The sequence below is a fragment of the Danio aesculapii genome, chromosome 8, assembly GCF_903798145.1.
Source record: "Danio aesculapii chromosome 8, fDanAes4.1, whole genome shotgun sequence".
In the NCBI taxonomy this organism is placed as follows: domain Eukaryota; kingdom Metazoa; phylum Chordata; class Actinopteri; order Cypriniformes; family Danionidae; genus Danio; species Danio aesculapii.
This window is the reverse complement of record NC_079442.1, coordinates 27452613-27464871: the sequence shown is the minus strand read 5'-3', so window position 1 is coordinate 27464871 and position 12259 is coordinate 27452613. Positions and strand designations below refer to the sequence as shown.

Sequence of the window (12259 nt, the reverse complement as noted above, 5' to 3'; positions counted from 1 at the left end):
TTGTTGCTCCTTACAACTAGGAATGACGACAAAAGACTTTTGTCACCCCACAAGTGTTGTACATGCTATAGTAAATAAACAATGCTGTTCATTGACACAGAAGCGGATTAAATTGTGTTTTTTTGTAGTTTAATTTTCAGTAGTCTATATTGCATGCTGTTTGATTGTGTACAATCATGCCTTTGATTTATTCATCCAAAATGTGACATGTTTGCACAATATTAACATTTTATGACTCGATTTTGTGATTCTGTACACAAAAATATATACTTTTCAGTTTATACTTTTTAGTTAATGCTATTTTGAGGAGTAAATGCCAACATATTCACACATATAAATGCGCATACAGTATAGTTGGTCTATGAAGTGTTAATTGGTTTGTGTGTGTGCGTGTTTTGGTGTAATTAAGAGATTATAGATGTGTTTTCCTCACTCTTGGGTGCTATAATAAAGCAATACTCGCTCTCACGTCAGGCTTTTCATTATCCATACACAACACTCCAGTCCCAAATGGGGACTTGAAACACATACAATCTTATCAGTCTTTATTTAAGTCTTTTTTTTCATTCTAATGTAAGTAAAACATCCAAAATACTCGTTTAAGTGTTTATTTCATTGCACTTCATCAATTTGTGTTTGTAGCTTTCAAATCCAGTACAAAGGCTGTTTTGTCAAAATGAATTCGTCTTCCAGCTTTGAGCCATATATCTCCACTTCAGCAGCACTAATAACAATTTTTTACATACTTATTCATATCTAGATTCTGAAGTTTTTTTTTTACAGAGGGATATGTTCAGACAAAATATGCCTGATTATACACAACATTTTTTTTATTCTACAAAAGAAAATCTGTCTCAGACTGCTCATAGAATTTTGTGATAACAGTGATAAAAAGTGAAGAAATTCCCAAAATGCCCAGTATAAAAACCTTTGATATTTGAAAACCCTCCAAAAAAAGTGCATTATGAACCTGACTTTATCAATTATATATATATATATTCTTGCCCGAAATTATTCATACCCCTGGCAAATTCTGACTTCAAGTTACTTTTTTTTGACCAGAAATGAAACAAGCTTCTCCTAAAAGATTATAAGACCATGTACAAGTTGCATCATTGTGGAAAAAAATATTTCTCAGCTTTTATTTACATTTGAATAAGTCTAAAAGTCAGAATTTCGCCATATTTTTATATTTAAACCAAACATTTTAGAAAACTTGTTTGCAATACTTAATATTTTCCACATTAACTGTTGTGTTTTGGTTTTACATTTCTTTTCTCTATTCACCTGCGGTGTCTTGGCTTAATATTTTGCGCATGAAGGATTTTCAGAACCTCTCTCTCTTCATTTGCATTGTGCATTTGCTCATGTGGATGTTTCTGTGTGCATCAGGAGTTTCATTACCGACGGCGGGGCAGTGACATCTGTCTGCCATGTGACTGTTACCCAGTGGGCTCCTTCTCAAGGTCATGTGACCCAGAGAGCGGGCAGTGCCAGTGTCGACCCGGCGTGATTGGCCGCCAGTGCAACATGTGCGACAGTCCGTTTGCTGAGGTCACACAGACCGGTTGTGAAGGTACAACACCATCCATACATCCAATAATCCCTTCATGTTAGCAATATTTGTTAATCCTTTCCCCTCTCGTTTTTCTCAGTGATCTATGACGGTTGTCCGAAGACTATAACATCAGCAATCTGGTGGCCCAGAACTAAATTCAACCTGCCTGCTGCCGTCCCGTGTCCTAAAGGATCAGTGGGTGAGTGTGGAGATTCATATCTGGGTCTTTAATAAATCTTTTTTTTTTTTTTTCACGTTCCTCTGATGTCTCTCTTTTTTTTTTTTTGAAGGAACTGCTATTCGCCACTGTGATGGAGAGAGAGGATGGCTGGACCCTGACCTGTACAACTGTACCTCTCCTCCTTTTGTGGAGCTGAACACAGCTGTAAGGAGCTATAATGATTTATTCGTTTAAAGCCTGTTTCACGCAGATTTTTTTCTTGTGTTAATTCAAGGGATTTGTGTAATTAAAAAAAATCCATATAAATGACAATTACTGTTTTTATGTAATGGATCATAATGGCTCATATTAAAACTGTAGACAGTTTAATGAGCAAAACAAAACACAGAAAACTAAAAGACCGTTGTTTTAAGGTGCATTTAGACATAGCGAGAAAAACGTTTACTACATGCTACTAGTAAAGTTATGTTAATGTGTGATGATGAGCTAATTAAATGTACAAAAACAGAGGCATTGAAACCACCACTGACATTGACAAGTCCTCTCCAATAATTATAAATGGAAAACATGTCTGTTTTTAGCACATCAATGTTATGTAATTGTACCCCTAAAGGAAATACAATAATCATAGGCACTTAAAAAAAACAAGGAAACTAAACATAACCCTGATATTTATTACCTTTGCTTGGCAGCCAATGAAAAATTATTAAATAAATATAGAAAACTGCTGCAAGGGTATTTTTGAGTAATGACAGACAAACAGTCCCTGACTGCTGTAATCAATCTCTCTAAATGTTTCCCTTCTTTTGAAAGTCATCAAAATGCTTTCTCAGACATTAACCTTTGCTATTGTAGCACATAGGGAACGCTAGAATTATGTTCATTCACCATTTTAGAATTTTAACTGCACTGTGAAAAATGCCAGGGGCAACGCAGTGGCGCAGTAGGTAGTGCTGTCGCCTCACTGCAAGAAGGTCGCTGGTTCGAGCCTTGGCTGGGTCAGTTGGCATTTCTGTGTGGAGTTTGAATGTTCTCCCTGCGTTCGCGTGGGTGCTCCGGTTTTCCCCACAGTCCAAAGACATGCGGTACTGGTGAATTAGGGTAGGCTAAATTGCCCGTAGTGTATGAGTGTGAATGAGTGTGTGTGGATGTTTCCCAGAGATGGGTTGCAGCTGGAAGGGCATCCGCTGCGTGAAACAAATGCTGGATAAGTTGGCGGTTCATTCCGCTGTGGCGACCCCAGATTAATAAAGGGACTAAACCGACAAGAAAATGAATGAATGAATGAATGAATGTAAAAATGCCACACAATTCCTTCAGGTTGTCTTAACACAAATCAATTAAGTTAACTTAATTTTTTACAAATTTAAGTGAATTGAACATAAAACATGAGGTTGTCCCCCCAAAAAAACATAAGAATTGTGTTGATTTAGCTTATTTTAATTAAGTATACTTGGAACAAGCAGCAAAAATATTTTTTGGGCTGTGTGAAGTAACTTCTAAGAGGAAAAAAAAGCTGTTTTTCCTCTTATTTTACAGGGTGTCTGCAGGGTCTTAAGAAGTCTTAAAATGTCTTCAATTTCAAAAGCTAAATTTTAAAATGTCTCAAATATTGTCTTTAACCTATTAATTAATAACCTACAAAACAATTATTTTAGAAAGGTCTCAATTATCCTATGTCCATGTAAAGGTGATCAATTATGTCACCACCCATCCAATCACCAACAATTCACAATTCAAAAATTATTACAGTTTTCCCAATTGTTCACACACATTTTCTGAAAGCATGTCTCAAGTTGTCAGAACTCTACACACAAATCACAAAACACACACACATTGGGCAAAACCCTTCAATTCTTCTGCAAAATGAAACTCTGTGTTCAAAACAGTGTGATTTCTTCTCAAAATGGTATTTTGTTTTCAAATGACACACACACACAAGCCATCACATCTATAGACATTTATAAGAACCAGTTGAACACTGATGTGCTTAATGTAAAACACTATGACCACTTCTTCTCCATTCATCATAATGACTTACTGTAAGCCTTTTTTTGTCTCGGTTAAAAAAAAAATTAGGATCTGCTCTTTGAGAATTAATTGCAACACTTGAAACAATTATGTTTACATGAAAACGTTAATCTACATGAAACTGAACTAGAAAGTTGTAGCTACAGACTGAATAATCATCGTAAATGAACTAAATACATTGAATATTTTGATCTTAATAGCTTAATTTGGACAAAAATAATAATGTTATGATTATTGCAGTTCAAACTTAAAACAGTGTACATTTTAACAGTCATTTGAACACACAGCAAAAATAATTTTTCTGTGTGTGTGTGTGTGTGTATGTGAAACAGCCTTAAGATACAGTTCAAGTCAGAATTAGGAGACCCCCTTGTATATTTTTCCCCCAATTTCTCTTTAATGGAGAGACGATTCTTTTCAATACATCTCTAACATAATAGTTTTAATAACTGATTTATTTTATCTTTGCCATGATGACAGTACATCATATTTTACTAGATATTTTTTTAAGATACTAGTATGCTTCCTTAAAGTGACATTTAAGGGCTTAACTAGGTTAATTAGGTTAACTAGGCATGTTAGGGTAATTAGGCAAGTTATTGTATAATGATGGTTTGTTCTGTAGACTATCGAATAAAAATATTGTTTAAGGGGGGTAATAATATTGACCTTAAAATGGATTTAAAAAAATTAAAAACTGCTTTTATTTTAGCTGAAATAACCCAAATAAAACTTTCTTCAGAAGAAAAAATATTATAGCAATTACTGTGAAAAATTTCTTGCTATGTTAAACATCATCTGGGAGATATTTAAAAAAGAAAAAAAGATTTACGGCAGGGCTAATAATTTTGACTAGGTTTGACTAGGTTAACCGTATATAACAATCATGCATGGTGTTAAAGCTGCTTACATAACCGTTTTCCATAACATTTTTTTCTATGTGTGTGTGTGTAGTTGGAATCCTTAGAGCGAAACGAGACCGAACTCAACACCATCATTGAGAAGAAACTGGCCCATCAACTGCGGGACGTCACAGAGGCGACGAGCCGCCTGTATGGCAATGACCTTCAGATCGCCGAGCGGCTTCTGTCCCGCCTGCTGACCTTCGAGAACCTCCAGTCTGGCTTCGGCTTGACGGCCACTCAGGATGCACATTTCAATGAGGTGCGCTTTACCTTGGGGAAGCCACGAAGAGCTGAGCATTTGAGATTCAGATTTGATTGAGCCTGTTGATTAATTCTGTGGCATCTCTGTGTGCAGAACATGTTGCGAGGCTGTAGTGTTTTGTTGGGTCCGGGGTGCGCTGCGTTGTGGAGAGCTCAGAGTTCTGGGCAGAGCGGAGCGGCTGGTTTGGCGGACCTATTAGAGCAGTACACCCGCATACTCGCCCAAAACATGAAGCAGACCTATCTCAATCCTGTGGCTCTCGTCGCTCCAAACATCGGTCAGCACCAGTATACAATAAATACATGCACTACAATTCAGAAATCTGGTCAATATGAAATTCTGTAATTTAGAAAAGATACATGAAATCAGGGGTTCTCAACCTTTTTCACTTTTTCAGCCCACTTCTTTCTCTGGTCAATTTTTGAAGGCCCACCTGTTTGACTTTTCTCTAAAATGCTTGTATGAAATATTCATTTATACCTTTATTTATTATCAAATTTATATTATATTATATTATATTATATTATATTATATTATATTATATTATATTATATTATATTATATTATATTATATTATATTATATTATATTATATTATATTATATTATTGTTGTTATATTCACAATAATAATAATGATGTATTAATAAAATTATTATATTATATTATATTATATTACATTATATTACATTATATTATATTATATTATATTATATTATATTATATTATATTATATTATATTATATTATATTATATTATATTATATTATATTATATTATATTATTTTATCATTGTTGTTATATTCATAATAATGATATATTTATAAAATAATTATATTATATTATATTATATTATATTATATTATATTATATTATATTATATTATATTATATTATATTATATTATATTATATTATATTATATTATATTATACAAAATAATTTTTTTATGTCATTCTTTGTAAATGAATCAACAAAACCTTTAAACATTGTATTATATCATATTATAATAATAATTCATAATAATTTTATTTCATTTTATAAGTATTTAATAAATAATAAAGTCATAAAAATCACAATACAATATATCACAATCGCAATATTTGTAATAAATCCAGGCTATGTTATGCTACAGCTGGCAACATATTTAAAACAATTGTTTTTTCAAGGTATGCACACTGGAGGAAAGCGAGTTTTAGTCAGCTCATGGTTATATAAGTAAATAATAAAAATATTCTGTCAGGCACAGTGTGAGAAAGTTAAGAAAGATCAATGTGAGACCAACACCTGCAGTGCATCAGCAGAAAAACTGCAGTACTACAGAGATGCCATCTATTAAAGGAATGTCTGTGTGTGTTTGTGTGTTGCAGTCATGACTCTGGATCGTGTTGACAACCACACACACGTGCGGCGCCGCTTTCCACGGTATCACAGTCCTCTGTTCAGGGGTCAAGCGCTCTGGGATGCTCACACTCATGTTGTGCTGCCCCCTGCTGCACTAGTGCCACAGCGTAACGTCTGTAAGTCACACACACACTCACACTCACACTCACACTCACACGTTATTAAAGTTCTCCTACAAAGCATGGTAACACTTTCTATGAAGCCTGTAAATTTAATGCTTCATAAAGATTTTAATAAAACATTAGATTGCATGCATAGCAACATTACACTGTCATCTTAAAACCACATCATAATATATATCTGAATATGGCTGTTTATATGAACAATAACTTGTGTCACTTTACTTAAAGCAGACAGTGCACTTATGAATTATGCGTAACACTTTATACATAATGATTATTAACTATGACTTATGCCTAAAACTCCTAATTTGCTGCCTGTTAATGGTTAGTAATGTAGTTGCTATTGTTAAGTTAAGGTATGGTGAGAGATTAGGGGATGTAGAATATGGTCGAGTAATAATAAGTACTCATAAACAGTAAATATGCAAGCTAATGTGCATATATCTAAAGGATAGAATTGGTTCCCATACTGAAGTGTTATCATAAGAGATTTTTTTGTTTTGTTTTGTCACTTTAAGCTGTAAAAAATCTGTCATTTGGGGTACAACACTGTTCAGATCTTAAGAAAGCATGATCAGAATCAGAGATTTATTCCCCAAGTGTACACGAACACAGAAGGGATCTGTTTGTTTACAGGAGCTCAGGATGCATATATACTGTGCATATCAACATAAGGAGACATTTAAATAAGTGGAAAATAAAGGAAACAAAAATGATCAATTATATATATCTAGATTCTAGATGGTTTATGTGCAATATGTGCATTGTTGACTCTTTAGAAATAAAATTATTTAAATATAAGTTTTTATGTGACACTGAAGATATGGGACTATGGGAAACAGTATGTATGTTGTGTATTATTACAAGGGCTGAACACTATATCGTTTGAGCATCGATATCGCAATGTGTGTATCTGAGAGTCACATCGCAGGATTAGATAATTTATTAAAGATTAAAAGATAAAGCATTTATTATTTTTTTTATTAATTTATACAATGACATCTATGTTATTTTACATTTGATTGTTCAATTTCTGTACTTGAATAGTTCATTCCACTGTGGCGATGCCTGATAAGTCATAATGAATGTCTGTACTTGAATACACAAATACATTTGTATTTCAAATACAAAATAGTATTTTGTAATTAGTATTTGATATAGTTTATGAAAATGGCTTAATGTTTTGTATCAAAATACTTAAGTGTCTTGTATTTTTAAAATACCGTAATATACTTCGTAAGAAGTACATGATGATATCATAAAAATGCGAAAATCTGCTGCTGTAGCCCATCTGCCTCAAGGTTCAGCGTGTTGTGTGTTGAGATACTCTTCTGTATACCTCGGTTGTAATTTGGTATTTGAGTTACTGTTGCCTTTCTATCAGTTGGAACCAGTCTGGCCATTCTCCTCTAACCTCTGGCATCAACAAGGCATTTGTGCCCACAGAACTGCCGCTCACTGGATGTTTTCTCTTTTTCAGACCATTCTCAGTAAACCCTAGAGATGGTTGCGTGCAGCAAAACAAAATATCACAATGTCCGATTATTCCAATATCGCCCAGCCCTCATTATTACTGTACTTTTTCTCTTTAACTGTTGATATGCATATATAATGGATATGCATATTATAAATGCAGTATAAACAAAGTGTCATCAAAAGCTTAGAGTTGATTCACCCCAAAATGAAAATGTTGTCATCATTTACTCACCCCTCATGATGTTCCTAACTCATAAGACTTTTGTTCATCTTTGGAATTCATATTCAAAGATATTTTTAATCAAATCTGAAAGCTTTCTGTCCAGTGTTCATCCACTGAAAGTCTGTTTACCTAACTTTAATGCTTCAAAAATCAAGAGATGAAGGTGGTTTAATTCATGTCTTATAGAGGCACTATCACTTAAAAGATGAACAGACTTAATTTAGGTGTTTATTCACATATAAACATTGATTAGTGAACAGAAACCCAGATTTACATGCAAGAACCCCTTCTTGCTGAAGCTCAAACGTGGCACATGACAAGCAAAAATGAACCTCATTGGTTCTCACTCATCAAGCAAGCATGCGTGGGCTTTTAATGCTGTAAACATTGTGCGCTGAAGCCATGTTTGAGTTTAGAACTACCAGAGGGTGTATAAATGAGGACAGAAATTTCATTTGGCATAAACAAACCCTTTAAAAAATGAGCAATGTATTCGTGTTTTTAGTTTCAGCTCCATCTCCTGCTGGCCCGGTCAATCTGCTGGCCAATCAGACGCTAGAAGCAACGGCAGCCAGACGTTCTTTATCTCTTCAGGAGGCTCCTGTTTCCATTGTCATCATTCTCATCTATCGAAGCCTGGGAGCCGCTCTTCCCCCCAAATACCACACAGACCGCCGGGGCGTCAGGTTAGCAAGTGTCTAAACCTCAGATAAACATGTGGGTGTTTAGAAGTGTGACTGTCATTGTAATGTTTGGTTGCGTTCTTTCCTGCAGGTTACCCAGACACCCCGTGTTGAACTCCCCTGTCGTGAGCATTTCTGTGTATAACAACCAGACCTTCGTGGAGGGTTTTCTGGAGTCTCCGGTGCTGCTGGAGTTTCGTCTTCTGGAGACCAGCAACCGTAGTAAACCACTGTGTGTCCAGTGGAATCACAGCAGCATGTAAGTCTTATTTTACTAGTAAATAAAGACAAGAAAAAACACTGTTGAAGCGTCAACGGTTGATCAGATAATTTTTGTATAACACTACAGGATAAAAGATTGGAATTATAATGATTCTACTTACAGTATTGTTAATCACTTTCAGTGCTTCCCACAGGTTTGAAATATACTTGCGGTGGTAGCTGGATTGAAACACACTATTTACCCACATCACATAAATAGTTAACTATATGCGACAAACAAAACATAATTTCACTTTTAATAATATTAAGACACGTCCTTTTCAATGGGTTAAAGTAAATTAAAAAAAAGACTGAAATAAAAAAGAAATACATTTATACTATTCAGCAACCATGTGCACCCACTGACAGGTCAAATCTGCTTCTCTCCCTTTCAAGTTCAAAGCATATTTGAATGCCAAAGCATATTAGATATGTACAGTTGAAGTCAGAATTATTAGCCACCCTGGATTATTAGCACCCCTGTTTAATTTTTTACCCAATTTATGTTTAACGGAGAGAATTTTTTTTCAACACATTTGTAAACATAATAGTTTTAATAACTCATTTCTAATAACTGATTTATTTTATTGTTGCCATGATGACAGTAAATAATATTTTACTAGATATTTTTTAAGACACGTGAGATTTAAAGGCTTAACTAGATTAATTAGGTTAACTAGGCAGGTTAGGATAATTAGGCAAGTTATTGTATAACGATGGTTTGTTCTGTAGACTATCGAAAAAAAAAAAAATAGCTTAAAAGGGCTAATAATTTTGACCTTAAAATGGCTTTAAAAAATTAAATCTGCTTTTATTCTAGCTGAAATAAAACAAGTAAGACTTTCTCCAGAAGAAAAAATAATATCAGACTTACTGTGAAAATTTCCTTGCTCTGTTAATCATCATTTAAGAAACATTTAAAAGGGGGCTAATAATTTTGACTTCAACTGTATATAAAATAGCCTATGCAATATAATAACATCATTGGAATTAATAAAATCAGAAAATGAGAAATAAATGACAGAAAAGTTAATAAAAGCAGACAATATCTCTAAAAATGATCATATATGCAAGATTATGTAGATTTTTTAAAATAAGGCAAATTTCCATTTCTAATGGTGTACATACATTTTGCAGCCAGTTTAGATGTCATTTCATCCTCTCCGAGTATATAGTTAAGTTTTTCTCAGTTGTTTAGATGAATGAATATTATTGACTTTTTCTCTCTGTCTCGCAGCTGTGCGCATTGTCAGCTGTGAAATCAGGCAGAAAATAATCTTTAATAAAAGAGTAATGCAAAAACGCATACGAGCTTTAGAAAGCGAAAGCAAAAGTTGAAATCCTGGACATTTTAGGAGATTTAGTAACCTGGGCTGGACAAATTTTTTATATCCCAAAAATTCCCGTCCCTGTGTTTCTGAAGAGCATGTGAAACTGTCTGCACGATTGTTGACAGATCTCACGCGCACAGAAGGAAACTGGTAAACGAGGAGAAGATTTTCGACTACTCAATCGTTTGCGGACGTTTGGTTATATTGAGCGGATACAAAAAGTGTAAAAGGATGTTAATAATAGTAAAAAAAATGGTCACTAAATATAATTGGGCGGACGTTAATATATGGCGGCCCACCCAAATAAAGTCTGTGTGTGGGAAGCACTGACTTTATATATCTGCTAATGTTTTTGTGGGAGGTGGGAAGATACTTTTTTCACAATTTTCTAATGGATAAAATGAAAGGTTTTGTCATATATTAACCTAAAAAATCATATCTAATTTACCTTTTGGATATTTGTTTGTGGTTTTTATTATATTTATTTTACTATTTTTCTTTTGCCATAACATGGCATTAAATAAAAATATAAGATAATGAGATACATGTAAATAAACAAATAATAGAAAAATAATAATAACAATTTTTATAATGAATAATAAAATAGTTAATAAATAATTAAATAGGTACATTTATTTGATAAGTATAATAACTATTAGTATTTATATATATTTATATATTTCAAAGAATTCCTGTATTACTCTTATAAATTAGCAATAATAAAAAATTTTAAAATTTAAAATATTAAACTTTCTTTTTATTGTTTGGCTTGCATAACAATCAATGGCAGATTAATGTTCGGAGTCATTTTACAGCTTTTTAATAGCTGGGATCATTTTTAAATCATAAAAAGAATGAATGTTAAATAGTGACTATGTGTTTAGTGTATCAGGAGGAGGCTGCTGGACTGTGAGGGACTGCAGTGTGTTGTACAGGAACACGTCACACGTTCGCTGTCAGTGCCACAGACTGGGCACATTTGGAGTCCTCATGGACAGCTCACAGAGAGAGGTAAACACTTTACACACACATACTGTACATTCAGACAGCAGACACCCACATACACACGCACACACTTGACGAAGACAAATCAAGGCCACATAACTGAACAGCATACAAAAACACGTTCACATATTCCTCATATTTGAAGAAAACAATACCGCATAGCAGCAGGATGTTCAATAGCGACTCTCTCCTTCAGCATTGATCAACCTTTATGACTTTTCTCTGTGTTTTTGCTGAGCAGCAGTTAGAGGGTGACCTGGAGACCCTGGCGATAGTAACGTACTCCTCGCTCTCGGTGTCAATGGCAGCTCTGTTGCTGACGGTGTTGGTTTTGTCGTGTCTGCGGGGACTGAAATCCAACACGCGCAGCATCCACTCCAACATGGCGGCCGCTACACTGCTCTCCCATCTCACATACCTGCTGGGCATCAACCAGACGGAGCAACAGGTCAGACTGGAGACATGAGTGTGTGGTTCTGAATCTGAATGCAGGTTACAGAGTAAGACAAAGAGAGTTTGTGTGAGCTCAAAGAGAAAAAAAAGATAGCTTTCACACTAACGTTGTCTGTGTAGTCTAATCATTGTGTATTGCTAAATTAGTAGTTCAAAATATAATGAGTAAATTTGTGAATATTAAATAAATATGCATCAAACTATTTTTATAATATACTTTATCTACAAAATCTAATTATGTCATTCAGTTTAATAGTGGTTTATGTACCAAACAAACTTGTCAGGCAAAAATAATAATTTGAAGTAACATTAGACTCTGTAGTACAGCCCTAAAATAATACTTCTCATTCTTGATCTTTATACTTTGCCA

General features: G+C 34.1%; 1 protein-coding gene across 1 annotated transcript in view; it reads left to right on the top strand.

Annotated features, from left to right (window-relative positions):
• Positions 1-12259, top strand: part of celsr3 (cadherin, EGF LAG seven-pass G-type receptor 3) — an 86813-nt gene that overhangs the window by 55612 nt on the left and 18942 nt on the right. Inside the window, 10 exon segments of the mRNA XM_056463538.1 lie at positions 1393-1576; positions 1656-1757; positions 1849-1943; positions 4725-4934; positions 5031-5214; positions 6302-6451; positions 8662-8842; positions 8931-9098; positions 11316-11442; positions 11678-11884. Coding sequence (XP_056319513.1) covers positions 1393-1576; positions 1656-1757; positions 1849-1943; positions 4725-4934; positions 5031-5214; positions 6302-6451; positions 8662-8842; positions 8931-9098; positions 11316-11442; positions 11678-11884 — 1608 coding nt within the window.